We start from the raw sequence: 25156 nt of genomic DNA, 5'->3' as shown, positions 1-25156 counted from the left end.
CATCGCAACTGCAATGTTGTGAAAAAAAGGCAATTTGCTGCAGTGAATAGAGAATCATATCATTCTGAAGAGGCARACGATTTTTTATTACTTTAATGATAATGCCTTATTGAGCAGCGGGGAATCATTTGAGAGCAAGTGTGCTCACGGATAGTGACAATCATGCGCCTGTGCTGAGAGAGTTGAGGCTGATTGAAAGTGGGTTGTCGTTTCTCCACAGAGCAGAGGCAGCAACGTYGTGCGAGGTGGAAGGGACCTGGCTGAGTTTTGATGTTGGCACAGTAGCCTAACCAGCAGTYCGGTCGGATACAGATAATGTAGACTTGTGGCTTTGGTGACAGAAGGGCAACATGTGTGGATTCAATTGGTCATGCAATGAGTCAGTATGCAATGTTGTTGTAATGGTCCTGAGTCTGTAACGGGTAGACATGCTTGGAGGTGCCGTCTTCGTCATGCGTTATTACCGCAGATCCACTAACCGGGAAAGTTGTTCTGTTTGATTGGGAAAAAATATGCATCTGTTCCGGAGTTACAATTATCGAGTTTTCCCGGATCGTTATTCTGTGGAAACATCGAGCATTCGAGGCATCAGTTGGGTATGTTATTATTGCCTAGAAATTATATTCTATATGTAGAATTGCATTCCAACAGTAGTAAAAAGACAGTAACGTTAGGCTAGTAGGCTAATAATATTGTAGCCTAATAATGACAATCATCACTACTCATCATCATCATTTTTTGTCTTTACCACGTGGAATTATTTAGCTTTGAGACGGTCTGATGATGATGATGAAGATAATGCATGATGGTAATGATGATGATGATTGTGATGGTTGATGATTGATGATGAGGATGGTGAGTGCTCATGAGTCATAATATAATTCTCCATAAAAACATTTTCTGTCTTTTGAAAGTATGACTGACTGAAAATATGTTCATGATATTCCAACCCATGGCAACAATGTTTTCACAGTAAACTATAGGCCTTCAATAAATAATACAGCGTATTATGTGGATATGTTTTGAGAGTGAGACTCACAGTATAGGTAGTAATGCTGCGCCACAGTAGCCTACTTGATGAAAAGAAGGTGGTGGGAAGTAAAGCAATCTTTACAGAAAGTCTGACGTGGSTGCACTTGCTATGCACTGTCTCTCTACCTTTCTCACACAATGTWCACTTCACTGATCATCCCTGTTACTATACACACTGCAAGAGGAGGGAATATAGATCACACTTCAAAACACTGCAGCACTTCTTCAGCATAAGAGCTTATATGATTGTATCTGATTGTGTGTGATTGTGCTATTGGTGTCTGTGTGAGATGTGTGGGTGGGTGGTGTGCACTGCAGGTGTGTAAAGTGAGGGGCTCTGGAGTAAGAGTCAGACACTGTGTTGGTGGAAGAAGAGGGGGGAAGAAGGCTCACCACATCCACAGTGACACAGTCTGTATGTGTCCCCAAAACAAAAGCAGTGTCTTGCGTTGCATGTGGAGAATGGTTAGACTGAGCAGCGGACTTCTCTATTGTCTTGAGTATGGAGAGGAAGGTAGCAAAGACCCAGCCAAAGTTTGATTAAACACTGGTTATTAATAGTGCATTGTTTATTGTTCACCTMAATCCCCCCAACTCAGTTTACAGGGGATACAAGAATGTATATTTTCCCTCAGATTCAGAATAGTGCTCCTCAAGGAGGATCTAATTTTGACTTTGACTTTGTTATTGAATAGGTCAGGCAGATTATACTAATCTAGAGTTACTAGTTTAAAGACTGTATGGTTAGCTGAATCAGTGATGACCTCAATGTACCTCGAAAAGTCTTAATTCATGAAAAATATGACATAAAATGAACAAGGTGCTTTTTTAAAAAGTCACATATACATACACTGTATGTTTGGCAATATGGAGTAGACTAGACACAACATATTTCCAGGTGCTATTGGGACTTCAATGGAGATATTACTTATTATTACTTCACAAGTAAGAATGAGTGAATAATGGTTTAGGAACGGCTATAGATATCATCTTGTAACGTGAGTTTTTGTGTTTATTTATTTGTTTATTTGGATGTTGTTTGTCTTTAAGAAGGCTATAGTTGATTAATTACATAGGACACCCTATGGCAATGATCATGTCTTAATGTAGTCCATGTGCTTAATGTTCTTAAAGCCACGGTGCACTAGTGTTTACAGTATTTCGAGTCCAACCTTACCGTAGATGTTCAGACAAACATCAATACAGTATTACTAAAGCATATGTGGCTCCACATTATCCTTGTGTGTCTCTGATGATGTGTCTGGAATTCATGGGCGGCATGCACTAACATTGGACCCAATTAAACTGGCTTCACACTGGGAGCCAGCTAACTGTAGTTAATTGAGACATGTGTGACACGTGTGGTAAGATACCACCACTGGTAGCATTTGAAGACAGAGAGAGTTGTTTATAATTAGATGTTAATAAGAACCTGTCTGTACCCCAATGGCAACAGGTAGCCTAGTGTTAAAGCATTGGGCCAGTAACCGAAAGGTTGCTGGATTGAATCCCTGAGCTGACAAGGTAAACATCTGTTGCTCTGCCCCCGAACAAGGCAGTTAACCCACTGTTCCCTGGTAGGCTGTCATTGTAAATAACAATTTGTTGTTAACTGACTTGCCTAGTTAAATAAAGGTTAAAGAAAATGGCCCTGCTTATTGCATACTACAGCTGGGGTGGTGGTGGTGACTCCTGGAGATAGAGCAGAACAAAATGTCTCACATTCGTAGAGGTACATAGCAAGAAGGGCACTTCTTGATAAGAGGGACAGGACATGGCATCTGGTATTTTCCACTGCTGCCTTCCCAGGACTTGAGTTTTGTCTAAGATGTGAGTGAAGGAAAATAATCAAAGTCAATAAAGTCTACAGGTGTGTCTGTGTGATGCTAGATTAACCAGGAAGTGACACCTCTACAGGTATGGTTTTGCTGCCCTGACATTGACAGTGCATACAAGACAGCACACATGAGAGAGACTTCCAGTAAGTCTATTTTATAGGAGTTAACAATGGAGCAGGGAAAGTCCCTCTGGTTGGGAGCATGTGACAGGGTTGGCTGGAAGACAACCAGCACACTCTGTCAACAGAAATGAAGGGTGGAGAGTTCTCCACGCTCGGAGCGTGGAGAAGGAGCATTGTACACCTGACTTAAGAGAAGAAAAACTATCCAGTAAAATAATAAGAAAAGAAAATAGAACAATATCGAAGTAAAGGGGATGGAAGAAGAATACTTTATCGTCTATATTCTTTATAAATTACAGAAATGTGTCTGTTGAAGCAGACAGCTGTTTACCCACTATCACCTTCTTATCCATCTCTATCTTTCCCAGTCCAAATAGTGTTCTGACTGCAATAATGGAGCTGAGGGAAAAATKATATGTTCAAACTATTTTCTTCTTGCTGCATTTGATACCCAAGCACAGCACAAGCTCCCACACAAAAAAGAGAAGAGATGACAATATCTCGTCACGTTCCATATTTCTATTGTGCTCATTGATTAAGCTGATGATCTCACACTGTGATACAGTGAAAATATAGGACCTGTATGTTACGTCGTCTGTCTTTTCTTCTGAGTAGCCCTCAAGGCAAGGCACTAAGCACTCACCAGTTAACCAGACCTGGAAAGATACAGGAGAGAGTGGCCTGAACAAAGGCCAATGTTAAGTGACTGTGTAACTCCTCTGACACCTCAGCTAGCAGATCCCATCTATATCATGTAATTTAGCAGCTGGCTTGGGAACACATGTAGAGAGGCTGTAAGTGGATCATAAAATAAGAGTTATAAAACTTTAAAAGAGGAAGTGGGAATTAGTCTACAGGATGGTGTTGATGACATCAGGTGATCTTAGCTGATCTTGTGTAAATGATCCCAGTGTACATATGCATAGATTGCATTTGATTACTGCTACAGTGCTATTTGGGTTGTTAATAGCTAGTAACATAAGCATTTCGCTGCACCTGCTATAACACCCGCTAAACTGTGTACGTGACCAATAAACTTTCATTTGATTTGAGAGGAAGATTTACCCATATGTAATTTGGTTTACACCAGATCCATATTTTGCCTTAACCAATTGACATACAGAAAAACCTCCCTGAAAACAAACAATGTACACAAAAATATGTATCTCATTAAACATCATTAAACATTAAACATTAAACAACAAAAATCTCTGAAACTGGAAACACTTATCTCCCTCACTAGCTTTAAGCACCAGCTGTCAGAGCAGCTCATAGATTACTGCACCTGTACATAGCCCATCTATAATTTAGCCCAAACAACTACCTCTTTACCTACTGTATTTATTTATTTATTTTGCTCCTTTGCACCCCATTATTTCTATCTCTACTTTACACTTTCTTCCACTGCAAACCAACCATTCCAGTGTTTTTTTTTTACTTGCTATATTGTATTTACTTCACCACCATGGCCTTTTTTATATTTTTATTTATTTATATATATAATTTATATATTTTGTTTGCCTTCACCTCCCTTATCTCACCTCACTTGCTCACATTGTATATAGACTTATTTTTCACTGTATTATTGACTGTATGTTTGTTTTACTCCATGTGTAACTATGTGTTGTTGTATGTGTCGAACTGCTTTGCTTTATCTTGGCCAGGTCGCAATTGTAAATGAGAACGTGTTCTCAATTTGCCTACCTGGTTAAATAAAGGTGAAATAAATAAATATAAATAAATAAAAACATAAGAATATTCCAGATTCATCCAACCTTTGTGGTCCCACCCAGTGGTTTCTGAGAACAATCAGTTGAGCTAGATCTGTTGGAATGCCTATGAGAGGAAGCCATAATATATTATAGGCCTTATTTATCAGCAATGCCTTGATATTGTAGGCCTTCTGAACAGGATGTGAACCTATGATGGAGAGTGAAATTATTTAATAGTACATGTGTCTTTCTTTCTTTCCCATAGACCCCCCTGCCAGAGGCTCTTGACACACAGGACACCATGAAACAGGTACATAGTATGCCAGTCCAGGGACAGTGAGAGCAACAGAGAGAGAGAGCATTTACATTTTAGCAGATGTTCTTATCCAGATTGACTTATAGAAACAATTAGGGTTAAGTGCCTTGCTCAAGGGCACATCAACAGATTTTTCACCTAATCGGCTCTGGGATTCAAACCAGCAACATTTCAGTTACTGACCCAACACTCTTAAACACTAGGCTACCTGCCGCCCACAATACACTCTTAGAAAAAAGGTGCTATTTAGAACCTAAAATGGTTMTTCGGCTGTTCCATAGGAGAACCCTTTGAAGAACAGTTTTTTGGATCCAGGGAGAACCCTTTTGGGTTCCATGTAAAATCCTTTCCAAAGAGGGTTCTACATGGAAACCGAAAAGAGTTCTACCTGGGGRAAAAAATTGTTCTACCTGGAACCAAAAAGGGTWWTCCTATGGGGACAGCCGAAGAACCCTTTTGGAACCCTTTTTGGAGTGTATATACATCACATCCCTACAGCTAGCCTTAGTCCTAAATCAATCTGCTCTGGCTTCTGATGAATCTTCTGATGAATCACAATCTTCCTGAGAAGAGAAACAACAAGGTCACTGAGTAGGAACGTTATTCATTTCAGCCATTTTGACCTCACCCTTAAATAATCTGTTACACCATAGACACACCATAGATTAGAAGCATAGTGGAAATGGTGAATGAAAGTACACTAAATATTGAATGTAGTGTAGTTAACCTCTTGAATCTTTAGGTCTTTAGGGTTAAACATTTAAGATCTCCAACATACAGTAAGATCTCCAACATACAGTAAGATCTCCAACATACAGTAAGATCTCCAACATACAGTAAGATCTCCAACATACAGTAAGCCTCAAAATGATGATCCAAAAACAAACATGACATCAGGCACTACTAGATAGGGGTCTACCTGTGCCCGAGCTCTTGTCCCTTTGCCCTCTCACTCGCCAAGTTCCCTTTTGGGTGGTGGTATATATCCTGTATATATATTAAATTTTTTTGTATACAGTTTCTGGTCTGCCCTGTACGGAGGTTGCGCACTCCAGTTATCCAAATATGCATGGCTTGAAATGCGGTCACTGGTTCGTTGAGTGTGTGTAGCAAGCTACCTACTTTGAATATCAGCAGTACTGCCACAGCAGCATAACATTTTAACACTTGATAACACTTCATAATTTATATCATCAATAATATGCAGTTTAGTTGACAGCAGCACTTCATCATTTATTTCCTTATAGAATCATASCCGCGGAAAGGGGGCTGGAGGTGCTGCTATAACATGTTAATACATTTGCCAACGTTATGAAATTACTGCTGTCTGTTCAGGAAGAAATTAAATCATTCAGAAAAGCTTACTACACCATGGGTAGTCCTATAATTTAGCCACAGCCTAGCTGTGGATGTTGTGTAGCCAAATAACAAGGCATAGCCTACARTCGGGAACGCGCATCAAATCTGTCAGTGAACAGCATGCAGACAAAGCAGGCCTTTTGCAATTTTTCAAATACAATCGCAGGAAAACCCAGGTTGGAAAGCAAATGGCTCCTGCTGAAAAAAGAAGACTAATCTGTCTGYTGTAGGCTACCAAAATATTTKATCAACTTTCAAATACTGTAAKACTTCAATTAAACGTGGTCTCAAATAGCCGCCTGTCACTTTTAATAGCCAGGCAATGACATACATTTCAGCAAATAAACACCAGGTCTATATCACAGGAGGTTGGTGGTACCTTAATTGGGGAGGACGGGCTCATGGTAATGGCTGGAGTGGAATAGGTCAAATGGTATCAAATACATATAACACATGGTTTCCAGGTTTTCATGCCATTCCATTARCGCCGTTCCAGACATTATTATGAGCCGTSCTCCCCTTCAGCAGCCTCCACTGTTCTATATGCATTGTTTATGAGGTTACCATACATGTTTTAGGAGGTATAATGTTTGATTTTCTACATTAAATAATTCAGTAATGACTTGAAAAAATTATGGCAATTATCAGTTTTTATCCAAGTAAGAAACTGCTAGTCATTGGCTGCTAACAGCTGAGAACCGCTAGTTAACTGGAAAACATAAAAACAGYCAACAACTTSGGGAGTACAGACCCCCAGAAATGCACATTCAAAGAGAATTATATATTTTTCAAAATATAATTTATTAAACAATTACATATCCAAATAAGCAAAAGCTGTGCGCATTAAGGGAATAGATTGCTGGCTCAAATAGAAGCCTGTCTCTAACAAGCACCTGTTGTGTTCAGTGATTTAAGCAAATAAACACCCTGGCTATTTTTGAAGTTTTATGGTAGGCATATTGAGTGAACATTGTTTTACAAAGTAAAACAGAGGAGAGGTAGGCTTTTGGCACTCGCCTGCGAGTGAGCTGCACATCATTGGGTGAGTCAGTGAAACTGGAAAGCTTTTTTAGGACTATAATTTCCTCCTCATAGTACAATATGTGTGTCTCCACATACCTAGGCCTAGGCTATTGATGGATTCAAGACGAGGTTGTTTTTATTGGTGTCAGATTCTCAGTTTGTCAGTGTCTAAGTAGCCTGTCATTTTGATCATTTGTGGGGTTTTAAAATAGATTCTGTCAAAGTCTCCAGGCATGTAAAATGACATAGAATTGCATGAAATGCGTTTACTAAAGGCAAAAAACTATCTTAGCTGGTCCCCATGTGTGCAACTTCTGTAAGCTCCTCTACTCTACTGCTCTATGCCACAAGTTGTTGTTTTTCTTCTCATGCATTCTGGTTCCTCAGAGCTCCCCAGGTTACGCTCCTCTCTCACTCACTTTAGTTCAGGTACCTCCCGATTGACACTGAACACAGGTAGTATCGACTCTAACCACCATATACTAAAATATAGCCACTAGCCAGCAAGCTAGCCATACTGTATATCATGAGCTAGAACATTGTGAAAATTAGGATATATTATGAAGTTATTATTTGTATTTGACGAGGCAGCATCTTATTTTCCTGGGGTACAGCAGCATTAAGGCAGTTATATACAATTTAAAATATTACATGACATTACATTTCATAACACTTTACCCAATACATTTAGTGTGTTTAAGATCAGTGAAGATCATTTTTTTTTTACTAATTGCGATTTATCGAGCTAGCAGATTTACATCAATACCCTCTTTTCCCTTTTTTTATTTTGAGCACCTGCCCCCTGAAAGGTCTGTGCACAGCCCTGCATGACATTCTCCAACAATTTTAGTCATCTCAATTATATGTCAACCACAACGTGATGACAACAGACATGGCCCTGCCTTCATGCTGTATTCCCAACTAACTTTTTCTCCATGGCAGTTTTATGTGGCATTGTACAGCATTGGCATCCTCTGTAACTGCTGAACCTGTTACTTTTGTGTTCCTAATATCTTCCATCACTGCTTGAGCAGTGGAGTCTATAGAAACACATTCCAAGTCAGGAGAGCACTGCACCTAATATCTAATAATGATGGAGATGGGGATTGATGTCTGGTGGTTTGGGGTTTGGTGCTAGGTATATTCACATACAGGACACACAGTTAAAAAACTTCTTATCAATGCCGTCATGTCTTTTGCAAGTACTGGTCATAAGAGCTTTTGACCTAAATTGTCACATCCTGTTTGAAGTAAAAAGATATATAAAAATCCAGTGCTGTAGTGAGGTATTTCTGAAGTGGGGCAGGAAGTATGCTGGTGGGAAACTATAACCCCTCAGAAAGTCTGACTTGGTCTTGTCTACAGCTCCTCTCTCTGCCCACCTTGTGATGCTACATGTCTCCCTCCAGATACAGTCATGTTCCAGAGAGAACCTCAAGGCAACACAGCCCACCAAGGTCACAGCACAGAGGGAGACTGTAGACTCACCCACAGAGGAAACGTTCATACAGTAGTGGAAACTATAGAGTTTAACACAGACAAGAGGAAGTCGTTCAGTAAACCCACACACCACACTCAGTGACTAATTTATTTGTTTGTGGGCCCCCTGGAATTAATTTTGTTAATTAGTGAGGGCCCACTCCGCTACCTACATAGCTACTGTGCTGAGTGCTCAGCTGCCCCCACCTCACGTTGGTCGTCTTTGTCTGGTCTCTGGTGTGGACTACAAACTTCGTGTTGTATACAACACTGTTCGCACTATTTCATTCCCTCAGTAGGCTACAAAGCATAAGCACGATTTCCTACGAACTACATGTTGTACACAACACTGTTCGAACTATTGCATCCCATGCCTCAGTAAGCATAAGCGCGATTTACTCTTATTTTTTTCAGAAGGAGAGTAGGCTACAGTACATGCCGCGAAATACATTATCGACATGTTCGTCTAGCGATTTCATGTTCTTATAAACTGCTGAGTTACATGCCCCTATTTACTCTCGCCACAATATCAGCATATATGGCTAACGATGCATATACGGCATAACTATGGCACCGTGCAATGCAAAACGAAGTCGCCCATTGTCAGACTATTTTTACCGGTCCGCGTACACGCTCGCTGCCTAGAACGTTCGCTCAGAGGTGGAACGCAGCAAGTAACAGACACGCAGTGTAATTAGCGATTTGAATGTTGTTTTTTTCATCACCGTTACAAACATTGTCTAAACTGAGCAGGCAGACAGTAAAGTAGTGTTCATTTTTCAGGAACTACAATATGGCAGCAACTATAAAGATTAGCCTACATCCTCAGACAAACCGCTGATTGTTTTTTCCCCAAAGTATAGAGACGACGTCCTGCTTGTGCAACTGGAATATATGTTACAACAAAGAGAGAAGGTTGTAGCCTTTTATAATATATATGTTTGAAATGTTCTTTCAAAATATCCGCAGGGTTTGTATTTCAGCTGTTCAGAAGAGGGTGCGTAAAGACCAAAACTGAAAGGGAGTGTGACTGTGTGCGTAAAATAACACACACGCGCAAAGCGTAATCCGGATCCTTTTTACGCCTCGATCACACCGACGGTGGWAGGGCTGGTGCTGGTTAAAAATGGTATGCAGCATCAGCTGGACATGTGTGCAACAAAAGTTCAACATTCATCTGCTACCATTTCTGTCAAGCCGTCTACACATACAGTTTGATAAATCCAACGTATTCACCACCCCGAACGTACTGCAACTGCCTCTGCAACGCAATGCGGCAAGGCAAACGCAGCGTTTCATTGGATAATGAATGTAATTCTGGCGGTATGATCCGTACTGCAACTGCCTCTGCAACGCAATGCGGCAAGGCAAACGCAGCGTTTCATTGGATAATGAATGTAATTCTGGCGGTATGATCGAAGCGTCAGCTTTACGAAGAATCAATCAATCAATTTTATTTTATATAGCCCTTCGTACATCAGCTAATATCTCAAAGTGCTGTACAGACACCCAGCCTAAAACCCCAAACAGCTAGTAATGCAGGTGTAGAAGCACGGTGGCTAGGAAAAACCCCTAGAAAGGCCAAACCTAGGAAGAAACCTAGAGAGGAACCAGGCTATGAGGGGTGGCCAGTCCTCTTCTGGCTGTGCCGGGTGGAGATTATAACAGAACTTATGCCAAGATGTTCAAAATGTTCATAAGTGACAAGCATGGTCAAAATATAATCATGAATAATTTTCAGTTGGCTTTCATAGCCGATCATCAAGAGTTGAAAAACAACAGGTCTGGGACAGGTGGCGGTTCCATAACCGCAGGCAGAACAGCTGAAACTGGAATAGCAGCAAGGCCAGCGGACTGGGGACAGCAAGGAGTCACCACGGGCGGCAGTCCCGACGCATGGTCCTAGGGCCCAGGTCCTCCGAGAGAAAGAAAGAGAGAAGGAGAAAATTAGAGAGAGCCAAGATTTTCAAAATTTCCATAAATGACAAGCATGGTCAAATAATAATCAGGAATAAATCTCAGTTGGCTTTTCATAGCCGATCATTAAGAGTTGAAAACAGCAGGTCTGGGACAGGTAGGGGTTCCATAACCGCAGGCAGAACAGTTGAAACTGGAATAGCAGCAAGGCCAGGCGGACTGGGGACAGCAAGGAGTCACCACGGCCGGTAGTCCGACGTATGGTCCTAGGGCTCAGGTCCTCCGAGAGAAAGAAAGAGAGAAGGAGAAAATTAGAGAGAGCCAAGATTTTCAAAATGTTCATAAATGACAAGCATGGTCAAATAAATCAGGAATAAATCTCAGTTGGCTTTTCATAGCCGATCATTAAGAGTTGAAAACAGCAGGTCTGGGACAGGTAGGGGTCCGTAACCACAGCAGAACAGTTGAAACTGGAATAGCAGCAAGGCCAGGCGGACTGGGGACACAAGGTGTCATCATGCCCGGTAGTCCTGACGTATGGTCCTAGGGCTCAGTTCTCAGAGAGAAAGAGAGAAACGAGAGAATTAGAGAAGAGATCTATAAATTCACACAGGACACTGGATAAGACAGGAGAAGTACTCCAGGTAACCAACTGACCCTAGCCCCCCGACACAAACTACTGCAGCATAAATACTGGAGGCTGAGACAGGAGCGGTCAGGAGACACTGTGGCCCCATCCGAAGAAACCCCCGGACAGGGCCAAATAGGAAGGATATAACCCCACCCACTTTGCCAAAGCACAGCCCCCGCACCACTAGAGGGAAATCCTCAACCACCAACTTACAATCCTGAGACAAGGCCGAGTATAGCCCACAAAGGTCTCCACCACAGCACAAACCAAGGGGGGGCGCCAACCCAGAAGAAAGGGTTTTCCGGAGAAGTGGGTGGGGCGTTATCTGTAGCCACAGCCTAAAGATTTATATATTTTTAAATATAGATAGTGAATCGAGGAATAAATACACAGTGAATAACAATAACAGGGCTATATACAAGGAGTACCAGTACTGAGTCGATGTGCAGGGGTACGGGTTAATTGAGGTAGCTTCAATATATATGCAAAAGTATGTGGACACCCCTTCAATTGAGTGGATTCGGCTATTTCAGCCACACCCATTGCTGACAGGTGTATAAAATCTAGCACACAGCCATGCAATCAACATAGACAAACATTAGCAGTAGAATGGCCCCACTGAAGAGCTCAGTGACTTTCAATGTGGTACCGTCATAGGATGCCACATTTCCAACAAGTCAGTTTGTCAAGTTTCTGCCCTGCTAGAGCTGCCCCGGTCAACTGTAAGTGCTGTTATTGCGAAGTGGAAACTTCTAGGAGAAACAACGTCTCAGCCACGAATTGGTAGGCCACACAAGCTCACAGAACAGGACCGCTAACTGCTGAAGCGTGTAGCGCATAAAAAACATCTGTCCTCGGTTGCAACACAGTTCCAAACTGCCCCTGGAAGCAATGTCAGCATAAGAACTAGGATTGCAAAGGGTCGGAAACTTTCCGGTAAATTTCCGGAATTTTTCCCTGTGAAGTTAAGCCCTGTAATTTTGGGAATTTTGCTTACATTCATCAAAAAAGTTAGCTTATAACTGAACCTTGAGCCATCCTCAACAAGGTTGGAAAGTGACAGTGAAGATGAGGCTTCAGAGTCTGATGTTCAAGAGGTGGACATTGAGGAGGTCCAGGGAGAAGACATGGAAGCCTGAGAGGAAGACAACCAAAGCTTTAGTTTCTAGACTATCATTTTACAGATGTATGTTGAAAACGTCTTTGGGAGATGCGATGGATCATTGCCGATCATTCAATATTCCCTTTTGTTGTTCAGCGAAATCATCCCATGTGAAGACTAAACTCATTTAATTAAAGTTCAATTCGTAACTAAATATTTTTTTAGAATTCTATTGGAAGGATTTAATCATTTGCAATTATGTCTACTTGTGATAAAGTAAAAGGTTTATGTTTCTGTCTCCATTTGATATGGTAAATAAACTCAGCAAAAAAAGAAACGGCCCTCTTTCAGGACCCTGTCTTTCAAAGATAATTTGTAAAAATCCAAATTACTTCACAGATCTTCATTGTAAAGGGTTTAAACACTGTTTCCCATGCTTGATCAATGAACCATAAACAATTAATGAACATTCACCTGTGGAACGGTCGTTAAGACACTAACAGCTTACAGATGCATAATATGTAATGGAAACTGTGTAGAATTATAGGAATTGCATTTTAAAATGTATTTTAAACAGTAACTCTCACTGATTAAAACAGTAACTCTCACTGAGCCCGAAGAATGAAGTTACCAAACAGTGATTGTTTTTTGTTGTTGTGGGCATTACCGCAGACCACATTAGCTATTGTCAGAGACTACCAGCCAGAGACATCCAACCCATAAACCGTTTTAACAGGCCCAGATGTTCAGGCCCTTTTGTGATGCTACACCATTCAAACACAGACATAGCCATCAAAGGCAGACTTTACTTGGTCTCCATAAGACATTTTTTTATTCATGTTTATCTAAAGCACATAGTCAATCTCTTCCGGAGCTGAAACGTCAAAGAGAGTTGGTTTTGTCAACAGTAAGTACAGTATGTCATTCACTGGCACTGGCACACCTGTGTGAAAAGTGTTTACTCTGTAACCTGACACATGCAGTCAGAACAATCAAGTGAAGAACTAGACATACTGCCTTTCTTTTTTATTGTCTATGATCAAGGTTAGGAAGTGACATTCTTTACCCAGAATGTAGTGTAGGAAAGGTTATGTTTTGGTCTGTTTTATTAATAACAATGTGTTTAAGATAGCAAACGGAACACAGCCACAGTAGAAATGCCAGCCTGGCTGCAATGATGATAGGTGATTTATGCATTTGGAGATTATTATCTCAGTGTCAGAGGTCAGAGGTAACCTGCTTAAGAACATGGTGGTAGCTAGTGGTCCCACAGGGACAGTCAGGGCACATGGGAATAGTAGTGACCTCCAGCAAGCACAGCCAGTCTGCAGGCCTGGGAATGGGGGGCACAGCAGATGCCAGAGGAGAGGATGAGAGGTTTAGAATGATGCCTACAGTCTTTGAATAAAACAGCCAATGAGAAAACTGGTGGATGAAGGGGGAAAAGAAGGGAGGGTTGAGGATCCCTCAGTTAACTTCTCACACAGCAGGTGTGTCTCTATGAACTTCCATTCCTTTGTCCATGGTTCTGAAAACACTTTATTTGAAATGTTGCTGAGGTCTTTAATACTTGAGTCTGGCTGTATGAGAACCGCAGGTTCTGTCAGGTTATGTTGTCATAGCAGAGGCCTGAGTCGGCAGATCAGTCACGGGTCAAGAGCCAATCATTTCATCCTGAGTGGCGTGGAGCCAGAGCCATTGGCCATGGCAGGCTAGTGAGAGGAGAGAGAGGCAAAATGTCCTCACAGGGAGACTGGAACACCACAACACCAAGCCAAGTGGAGAGAAAAGCCATAGGAAATGGTGTTCATTGAGTTCAATCTGAATCTCAAGACCACCACCTTGGACAAACAGTGCCCTGAAAGAAGCCCAAGAACAAACAAGCAACTGTGTGAGTCACTAGTGGAATCACAAGACTAGTTTAGGAGCAAGAAAATACAGAGTGGGAGGGAGTGAAAATAAGAAAGGGAGAAGAAGGTGAAAGAGTGTTCTAGTTCATTAATAAATCCAGTAAATATTGTTATGTAGTAGTTTTTAATATTGGTTTTGTCAATTATTATGTAATAGTTTGTAATATTGGTTTTGTCAATTATTATGTAATAGTTTGTAATATTGGTTTTGTCAATTGTTATGTAGTAGTTTGTAATATTGGTTTTGTCAATTGTTATGTAGTAGTTTGTAATATTGGTTTTGTCAATTGTTATGTAGTAGTTTGTAATATTGGTGTTTGTTACGGACGTTGCACATGAACAGGAAAAAGTAGGACAGAGACAGCATAGCAACAGTCACAATGTGTTGTGAGTTATGTAAGCTTTGGTCTGCATCACTGATTGCTTTTACACTCTTTAAAAAAAATGTTTTATTCCATATCCTGTTTGGGTGGTAGAGCAGGACAGAGACAGAGACAGAGACAGAGGGGGGGGTAAAATTAGAGGGGTGTTCACTCTTTATTCTAAATGATAGTGAGAAAGTGGAAGGAAAGTGAAAGCTGTCAGAAAGGAAAAGTTGTCACTATAGCCAAGTGACATCCACCTCTTCTCTCTTATGCGGAGGGAATTTAGTTGTGTGCTTGCCTCCCACACACACAATTAGGGCCCCCGCAAAGAGAAACTCAACTCACACTAGTGACATCACACATGGTCTACTTTCTATAATGCTCCTCTCAGAAGATATGTTTTCTGACACTTGCTTTTCACATTTCATTCTAACTCCTGCCTGCAGTAGGTCACTGTTGTCACTTATTCTATTGATAAACAAGACCTGTGATATTTCACATTTCTGCTTTATTCCTAGAATCTCCTATCTTAACACATCATATAAAGGATTGTTGGTTGTGTGTCTATGATAAGCATAGAAAGAGACCCATCGTCCAATTATCTTTTGATTTGTACAAAGCCTACATTTCACTTGTATCAAGTATTTTCTAAGCTTTCTCTCTCTCTCTCTCTCTCCCTATTTCTTTCTTTCTCTTTCGCTCTCTCACCCCTTGTAGTTTCTGTCTGATCGTATTCTGAAGGCATCGAGGGTGGTGTACAGTGCCTTGATAGAGCGTAACCCTGGCCTGATCAGGGACAGAAAGCATCACCTGAAGACCTACAGGTATTATTGGGCCTCCTATATCAATGACTGCAATAACTATTGCTTTGTATAGTTCCCTTGTAGAGGTCTCACTCTCTCCTCCTTACAGACAATGTTGTTCGGGGAAAGATCTTGTTGATTGGCTGATGAAGCTAAACAAATGCCTCCAATCAAGGAGCCAGGCAGTTGGAATGTGGCAAGTCCTGGTGGATGAAGGAATCATTGTTCATGGTAAATGAGATTGCTTTTTAAGATGTGTATATAAAGTAACTGCAATTCTTTCACCAAGTTCAAAATTCTTAATCAAGCCATAGCAGTTTTGGTCATTGTAAGTTTTGTGATAGTTATAGTCCTTGTTTTTAACAAGTCCTCACTTTCATTAGAGTGGGTGAGAGTATTATCATCATGTATTATCAAATATGATTAGTGAGAATCAACTCCTCTCTGTGAGTGTAACAAAACTCAATGTCTCCTATCATCACAATGTAGTGAAGCAAGAGTTAAACTTCCATGACAAAGACACTCAATTTTACCGCTTCCTGGATTCGGAGTTTGGACTAAACCACTTGACTAATGAGAAGGATGCACTGAGTCACACAGCCAATGAGAATATCTACCTGAAACACACAACCAATGAGAAGGACCAATCAGACGAAGAGCTGCAGGAGGGTTTGTCGTTATTACTCCAGATGGGTCCAGATGCTCTTCTGACCATGATTTTACGTAAATGGTGAGTTCCATTTTATTATAGTGTGTGTCTGAATCAAGTTTGTTTTACCCTTGAAGTCAAGGGGACAATGAACTTGTATTCTATCCTATCCTATCATAACCCATCCTATTCTAAATCATAGCCTGTGACAGTATTGTAACCTGCCCATATCCCTTCCACTCTGTAGCCCTACCCAGCGAAGTGCTGAGGACCTGGAAGTGATCTATGAGGAGCTGCTTCATGTCAAGGCTGCTGCTCATCTCTCCACCTCCGTGAGTGACAGCATCCTGTTCTGTCCCTGGGCTGGTTGAGTCCTAAATGTCACACTTCCCTATGTAGTACACTACTTTTGAACAAGGCACATAGGGCTCTGGCCAAAAGTAGTAAACTCCATAGGGAATATGGGGCCATTTAGGATGCATACAGCCTGAGTCTAGTCAGAAGATGTTCAGAACGTTCTGTAGAAATAAGAAACTGCTACACCATGGGCCGTATTCAAAGTCTCAAGGTAGGAGTACTGATACAGCGTCAGTTTTGCCTCATAGATCATAATGAATAAGATTATTTGGACGGGGGGGGATCTGATTCTAGGTCAGTAGTCCTACTCTTAGACACTTTGTGAATTAAATATGGACCCAGTTCTTGGAAAGTGGATTGAGCCTCCTGTGGACTAGAAAACCTGCACATGATGACGGTTTCCCGGATCCAGATTAAGTCTACTCCTGGGATGCAAAAGCAATCCTCAATAGAGTATCAAAAGTGATTGAAAGTGGTTTTAAATCCAGGAATCCATTTAATCTGGGTCCGAGAGGAGGAAGTAACCCTACTGTATGTCCCGTAGAGCTTTACACTGCCCCTCCCTCTGACCTCTCCCTGTTCAACCCTGTCTTGTTCCCTTTCCCTTTTCCTGTTGTAGGTGCGTAAGGAATTGGCAGCAGTGTTGGTGTTTGAGTCCCATGCCAAAGCAGGCACAGTATGTGAGTGTGATAGTCTGTAGTAGTCATCTGTGATGTTTGTTTGAACTGTGGTGGACCCACATCACTACCACAGTGCTATAGATGCTCTGTCTCTGTTTCCATCCTCCCCCTCACTGCAGTATACAACTAACCTGTCCTTTAGGCAGAACTAATCATTCCTGCCACTGATGTAAAACCTACTGAAACACACTAGAATATTTCAACATCTTTATCTTGGACAATCAGTCCATTAGATTGTCAGAGAAAGCTGTGTATCGGCAGAGCTGACTGAAACGCCAACCTAAATGCCGTGTGTACCTTTGTGAACATGGACAAGAAGATACAGATCACCAGTATTTTGCCTCCCAGCCTTTCGTTTTGATTGGACTTAGTCAGTGGTGTAAAGTACATAAGTAAAAGTTTTTTGAGGTATTTGTACTTTACTTTACTATTTATATTTTTGGCAGCTTTTACTTTTACTTCACTACATTCCTAAAGAAAGTAATGTAATTTTTACTCCATTCATTTTCCCTGATACCCAAAAGTAGTCGTTACATTTTGACAAGAAAATGGTCCAATTCACACACTTATCAAGAGAACATCCCTGGTCATCTCTACTGCCTCTGATCTGGCAGACTCACTAAATACACATGCTTTGTTTGTAAATKATGTCTGTGTTGGAGTGTGACCCTGGCTATCCGTAAAAAAAATAAAAACCAAGAAAATTGTGCCGTCTGGTTTGCTTAATATAAGGACGTTGAAATGATTTATACTTTTACTTTTGATACTTGAGTACATTTAAAACCAAATACTTTTAGACTTTTACTGAAGTAGTATTTTACTGGGTGACTTTCACTTTTACTTGAGTAAGTTTTCATTACTTTTTCTCAAGTATGACAATTGATGACTTTTCCCACCACTGGACTTAGTGCCCTTTGGGACATCATTACCTGTGAAGATGATTGACTTAGTGCCCTTTGGGACATCATTACCTGTGAAGATGATTGACTCTAAGTGGCGCATTGGTGACTTCATTACCATGTGAAGATCGATTGACTTAGTGCCCTTTGGGACATCATTACCTGTGAAGATGATTGACTTAGTGCCCTTTGGGACATCATTACCTGTGAAGATGATTGACTTAGATGCTGATGTGTGAGAGAGAGAGACTGGTGTGATTAATCCTGATTATGTGTCTCTGTGTTTCTCAGTGTTCAGTCAGGGAGACAAAGGTACTTCCTGGTACATCATCTGGAAGGGCTCAGTCAATGTCATCACACATGGAAAGGTAAGGCCATTACCCCAAGTATCTTACTTGTTTACAATTCTTTAGTATACACTTTTGATAAATATTTGGATACTAAATTTGAATTCTATTCACACTGTACTTACAGTTACATAGTTATACCTTGTGTGTGTACGTGCGTGTATGTGATGCAGGGCCTGGTGACGACGTTACATGAGGGAGAAGACTTTGGGCAGCTGGCCCTGGTGAACGATGCTCCCAGAGCAGCCACCATCATCCTGAGAGAGGACAACTGCCACTTCCTACGAGTCGACAAACAGGACTTCATACGCATCCTCAAGGTGGGTTTGGTCACAACCTGATGTTGTGTACATATCGTATTCATACTGATGTGTACTGTTCCTGTGTGCATTCATACAGTATGTGTGTAAGTAGATAAAGTCTGTATGACTGTGTTTCAGGATGTAGAGGCTAACACTGTGCGTCTGGAGGAACATGGGAAAGCTGTGCTGGTGCTGGAGAAGGCTGAGTCGACCAATCAGGGAGGGACAGGAAACATCAGCAAGTAAGGCACGCACACCTCTCATACAGCATACTGTATAACAACAGTTAAACAAGCACTTTTAGATTCATCATTCAACCTTAATGAACACACTCATCCAAGGCGTTATTAATCCAATGTCATGTAAACACATTTCTTTGCTGTAGAGTGTAACACGTTTCAGTACCATTTTTGTGGACAGTGTTGTTAATTGTGGCAGTTACCGGCTCACCTATTGTTGATTCAACACAGAAATGGATTTCAACCCTGTTCAGTTGAATGGACTGCACTTTATCTCACCTCGTGTTTTAACAAACATTGGGTTTAATGAATGTGATGCTGGTGATGCTGACTGCCTCTTTAGTAAAGTGTCTGCCTGTTGCTCTCTACACACCTACACACATACCTATACTCTCTTCCTCTTCCTGTCTTCCCTTTCTATCTCTTTTGCTCTCTCTCTCTGTCTCCCTCTCCCACAAACACACAGGTATACGGTGATGTCTGGAACACCAGAGAAGATCCTAGAACACCTGCTTGAGACAGTGAAGTTGGATACTAATGGCAATGATGCTATAGGTATGATGCTATAGGTATGATGCTATAGGTATGATACTGTAGGTATTATGCTATAGGTATGATGCTGTATGGCTTGCCTTAGTCCAAACATCTCTCTACTATAGTGGCTGGGCCCCTCTATGTCAGTTGACCACTGACATACTCCCACTGTTTTATGTTCAAAGAACAGGAGTACCTCTTTTAAGACACACTATAGTGAACAATCTGGTGACCAGGATGAACATACAGTAGCTTCACCTCTGAATCCTCAGCCAAACTTTAAAGATAGTTTTATGGGAACTGTTTGTTTGGGTCATTCACATGAAACAGCCAACAAAGACAGAAAACAACAGGCAGAATCAGGTCAGTCACATTCCTGGCTATATATTATATCTCCGCTAAAAGCCAACATCAGATGACTCAAATTGTTCCTGTGTTTTTCAGGTAGGAAGCACGGGGACTGCGGGAGAGACACATAATGCCATTAGGCCTTGTTAGTGTGTTATGTGTTGTTAGTGTGTTATGTCTGTGTGCCTACAGATCCCTGTGTGAGCGACTTCCTACTGACCCACAGGGTCTTCATGCCCTCCAGCCAGCTCTGCCCRGCCCTACAACAGCAATATCCTTTATGATGATGTAGGTGTGATAATGATGACAATGCCGTAAGTTGTTGTGTTTATTTTTATTTACTATGCCTCAATTCAATCAGTTCAAGTGTTAACCGGCATTGGCAGACATCCTTATAGCAGATGTTTTGGCAGTGTAACTGCGGTATTTTAAATGTTTTTATTTAACGTTTATTTAACTAAGCAAGTCAGTTAAGAACAAATTCTTATTTACAATGCCAGCCTAGGAACAGTGGGTTAACTGCCTTGTTCAGGGGCAGAACGACAGATTTTTTATTTGTCAGCTCGGGATTCGATCTAGCAACCTTTCGGTTACTGGCCCAACACTCTAACCACTAGGCTACCTGCTGCCCCTGTGGGCTGAGCTTGTGTGTCACAAACTATCCCTTTCCTTATTATACCTACCGCGTTAGAAGCTCAAAACGGTAACAGAAAGTGTAGGCTAATGCATGTTTTCATGTTAATTTGGATGGGGGGGGACTTATAGATTATCAGTCTAATCGAGGTGTAGAACATAGAATATCACTCATTCAAGTGCTTGAACTTCTAACATGGCTGCATGGGATTTGTCAGATTATAAAAAATTGGTGGTTTTGTTGCATCCAATAGTAGTGTCCGTGATAAGATAAAGCAAGGAGCCACTTGTGGATTTGACACTTTTGACAGCTCTAACGCAGTTCCACCTCCGAAATCTACTAGAATCTAGCATTTACATTATGTCTCTATAAAGAGACAACAATTTGTCCTTATAAAGGGAAAGCCAGTCATGTCGCGGAAACCRACGACTCGCTCCTGGACGATCTAAACACCTTATTTGAGGAAAACACAGAGCCGCCAACGTGGGCCACCGCCGTTCATGAGGACTGTGAGCTCTCAATTTGCATACCGCCCCAACAGATCCACGGATGACGCAATCGCCATCGCASTGCACACTGCCCTATCCCATCTGGACATGAGGAATACCTATGTAAGAATGCTGTTCATTGACTACAGCTCAGCCTTCAACACCATAGTGCCCTTCAAGCTCATCACTTTGCTTGGAGCCATGGGTCTGAACCCGCGACCTGTGCAACTTGGTCCTGGACTTCCTGACAGGCCAACCCCAGGCAGCAACACCTCAGCCACGCTGATCCTCAACACGGGGGCCCCACAAGGGTGCATGCTCAGCCCCCTCCTGTACTCCCTGTTCACCCATGACTGCGTAGCCATGCACGTCTCCAACTCAATCATCAAGTTTGCTGACGATACAACAGTGGTAGGCCTGATTAACAACAATGACGAGACAGCCATGGCGGAGTGGTGCCAGGAAAATAACCTCTCCTTCAACATCAACAAAATGAAGGCTCTGATTGTGGACTTCAGGAGACAGCAGAGAGAGCACACCCCCATCCACATCAACTGGGCTGCAGTGGACAGGGTGAAAGGTTTCACGTTCCTCGGCATGCAAATCACTGACAACCTGAAATGGTCCATCCACACAGGTGAAGAAGGCACAACAGAAATTTGTTTTGGCCCCTGATCCACGGCCTGTCCACTCTGCTACCATCAAGAAGGCGGAGACCGTACAGGTGCATCAAAGCTGGGACCGAGAGACTGAAAAACAGCTTCTATCTCCAGCTCCTATCAGACTGTTAAATAGTCACCACTAACCGGCCTCCGCCCAGTGCCCTGCCCTGTACTTAGTCACTGTTATTAGCCGGCTACCACTCGGTACTCTATTCTGCACCTTAGAGACTGCTGCCCTATGTACATAGTCATTGAACACTGGTCATACAGTGCATTCGGAAAGAATTCAGACCCCTTGACTTTTCCACGTTACAGCCTTGTTTTAAAATTGATTCAATTGTTTGTTTTTTCTCTTCAATCTATTCACAATACCTCATAATAAGAAATGGAAATATCACATTTACAGAAGTATTCAGAGCCTTTACTCAGTACTTTGTTTTTAGCACCTTTGGCAGCGATTACAGCCTTGATTCTTCTTGGGTATGATGCTACAAGCTTAGCACACCTGTATTTGGGGAGTTTCTCCCCTTCTTCTCTGCAGATCCTCTCAAGCTTTGTCAGGTTGGATGGGGAGCATTGCTGCACAGCTATTTTCAGGTCTCTCCAGAGATGTTCATTCAGGTTTAAGTCCAGGTTCTGGCTGGCTACTCAAGGACATTCAGAGACTTGTCCCGAAGCCACTCCTGCGTTGTCTTGGCTGTGAGCTTAGGGTCGTTGTGCTGTTTGAAAGTGAACCTTCGCCCCAGTCTGAGTTACTGAGCACTTTGGGGCAGGTTTTCATTAAGGATTTCTCTGTACTTTGCTCCGTTCTTCTTTCCCTCGATCCTGACTAGTCTCCCAGTTCCTGCCGCTGAAAAACATGGGGGAAGGCAGGTGTGCGTACAGATGGTGGCAGGATAGCGTAATGCTGGGGAGCCTGGCGCCTTCGCCCGCCAGGGAGGGAGAGCGGGAGCAGGCGTGACAGTACCCCTCCCTCTAGGGGCGCCACCCGGCGTCCCACCTGGGCAAGCCTGACGGCCGAGGCACGGGCGCTGGGCAAGCCGGCTGGGCGTAAACTCCCGACGAACCGGCAGAGGCATAGGAGCCTGACGATCCGGCTGAGGCGTGAACGCTTGTCGATCCCGCTGCGGCGTGGAAGCCCGATGATCCGGCTGTGGCGTAAAAACCTGACAATCTGGCTGAGGCCCGACGTGGGATGGGCACCTTCTGAGCCAACCGGGGCAAGAACCTCTCGAGCCAACTAGGGCTTGACAGCCCGACAAGCTGGCTTAGGCACCACCGGTTCCATCGGTGTCGGCCCCCGGAACCGACGTCACCACCAACCGGAACGCCAGCACTCCCTGATACTTCGTTAGATGGCTGCAGCATTCTGTAAGGACCGATGCTGGAGATGAGAAGCAGGTACAGGGAGTTGATATTTAATACAAAACAGACAGGCAACAAACCAGGAAAAGCATCAGCACACGGGTAAACAAGCACATATGACAATTAATGCTGCACAGTGAATAAAGTGTGGAACCAGACAGATATAGGGGAGGTAATGACAGAGGTGATTGAGTCCAGGTGAGTCTAATAATCGCTGACGCGCGTGACGGGGAAGGGCAGGTGTGCATACTGATGGTGGTGGGAGTGCGTAATGCTGGGGAGCCTGGCGCCTTCGCGTGCCAGGGAGGGAGAGTGGGAGCAGGCGTGACACAATCAAACATTTCAAGGATTAACAATGGAAACAGGATGCACCTGAGCTCAATATCCAGTCTCATAGCAAAGGGTCTGAATACTTATGTAAATAAGGTATTTCTGTTTTTATTTATAATACATTTGCAAACATTAAAAACAAAACAAAAAAAAATCCGTTGTCGTTATGGGGTATTGTGTTTAGATTGAGGATATTTTGTATAATCAATTTTAGAATAAGGCTGTAAAGTATCAAAATGTGGAACTAAGTCAAGGGGTTTGAATACTTTCCGAATGCACTGTATATTCCGGACTCTGACATTGCTGGGGGGGGGGGATTTGTGTGTATTGTTTTGTATTCTTAGGTATACTGCACTGTTGGACCTACAAACATAAGCATTTTGCTGCACCTGCGATAACATCTGCATAATATGTGTACGTGACCAATACATTTTGATTTAAGTGGATCACATACCCACCATTTGTGGGAGTATTTTTAATTGGTCTACCAAAAACAAATGAAATGTTTTAAATGTTATTAAACTAAATAAATTWAACAAATTAACATAATTTAACCAAAGCATCCAGTCGACAGGAGCTCAGACAGTGATCTAGGTCTAGAATAGCTGTGTTAAGTTGTTGTTCAGATGGGTAGGTTCCCTTCCTTAACCTTGAGTGCACTTACCATGCCGAGCCGTCTGAGGGCTCAGAGCTGGAGAAGGCAGCCTACGCCCTCAACACCAAGCAAAAGATAGTGAAGCTGATTGGCCAGTGGGTGGCGCTGTTCAGCCAGATGCTCAAAGACGACCCCATCGCTGTTGACTTCCTGGAGGTGAGTGAGTTTGGTAGTGGGCTTCTCTATGAACACACACAGATATTATGTGTATGTACAGATATATACAGATGTAGGATCTTAATTTGAGACAGCTTGCTGCAGCAACAGAAAATGTGAATTATTATGTGGATATTAATTAATAAAAAAATTGTTGCAGGGGTTGATACATTTTTTTGTTAGGGCAAATCAATACTGACATTTTAAATTGGAAATTAGAAGCCTTTGTAAACCTTGAATACATTACAAGTTTACATTTCCTCCTGTGCAGAAAAATTCTCAGCAACAAATGAGTGATCAAATTAAGATCCTACATCTGTAGATTATCTACACAGGATCAAAAATAGCAGTCTTATATTAATGTTATTTATCCAAATATAAGGCTCTTAAAAGTAGATAATATAGAACATATTGTATGCATGACAGACGCTGAGGAAAGAGGTGTCAGGTGACTCCCGTCTGTCCAGTATGCTGAGAGAGCAGCTCAGAGACAGGAGGAGAACCAGAGTGTGAGTAGGAACACATCACCCAGTCAGTCTGTCATATAGAATAACCGACCAGGTGAATGAATGAGGTCAAAGGTCAAGATACCTGTTATATGTCATGGGTTGGATTGGATATTAATGGTATGACTTCAGTAATGTGAAACTTAAGTTATGTTTATTTCTATGTACTGTACTCACATTTTGAGAGGCTCACATACCCAACATTTATGGCAGTGTATTTTTTATCTGTCTACCAAAACCAATTAACAAGGCATCTAGCTCCTCCTGCTGAAGAGACAGACTAGTGTTCAGTCGACAGAAGCTGAAGCAGCCACGTTGATAACATTATGAAGTATTGTAACCAGGATGATGGGAATATTTCTAGCATGTAGATTCTAATGCAAATATTTTAGCATT

At 42.1% G+C, this 25156-nt stretch overlaps 1 protein-coding gene across 4 annotated transcripts in view; it reads left to right on the top strand.

Annotated features, from left to right (window-relative positions):
- Positions 1-25156, top strand: part of LOC111966719 (rap guanine nucleotide exchange factor 3-like) — a 45579-nt gene that overhangs the window by 6124 nt on the left and 14299 nt on the right. For 3 of the 4 annotated variants that reach the window (XM_023991598.2, XM_023991600.2, XM_023991601.2), the window contains exons 3-15: positions 4970-5014; positions 15524-15630; positions 15719-15840; positions 16099-16339; positions 16506-16590; positions 17235-17295; positions 18486-18562; positions 18715-18861; positions 18982-19085; positions 19549-19637; positions 20157-20235; positions 24104-24254; positions 24681-24763. In XM_023991598.2, coding sequence (XP_023847366.1) covers positions 4970-5014; positions 15524-15630; positions 15719-15840; positions 16099-16339; positions 16506-16590; positions 17235-17295; positions 18486-18562; positions 18715-18861; positions 18982-19085; positions 19549-19637; positions 20157-20235; positions 24104-24254; positions 24681-24763 — 1391 coding nt within the window. Of the gene's footprint in view, positions 1-225; positions 597-4969; positions 5015-15523; positions 15631-15718; positions 15841-16098; positions 16340-16505; positions 16591-17234; positions 17296-18485; positions 18563-18714; positions 18862-18981; positions 19086-19548; positions 19638-20156; positions 20236-24103; positions 24255-24680; positions 24764-25156 lie in introns of those variants that run through there. The other variant, XM_023991599.1, reaches the window with a different exon arrangement.

Source organism: Salvelinus sp. IW2-2015, linkage group LG7 (assembly GCF_002910315.2).
Source record: "Salvelinus sp. IW2-2015 linkage group LG7, ASM291031v2, whole genome shotgun sequence".
NCBI lineage: Eukaryota > Metazoa > Chordata > Actinopteri > Salmoniformes > Salmonidae > Salvelinus > Salvelinus sp. IW2-2015.
Note: the sequence above shows the minus strand (reverse complement) of the source record. Positions and strands in the feature narration are given on the sequence as shown.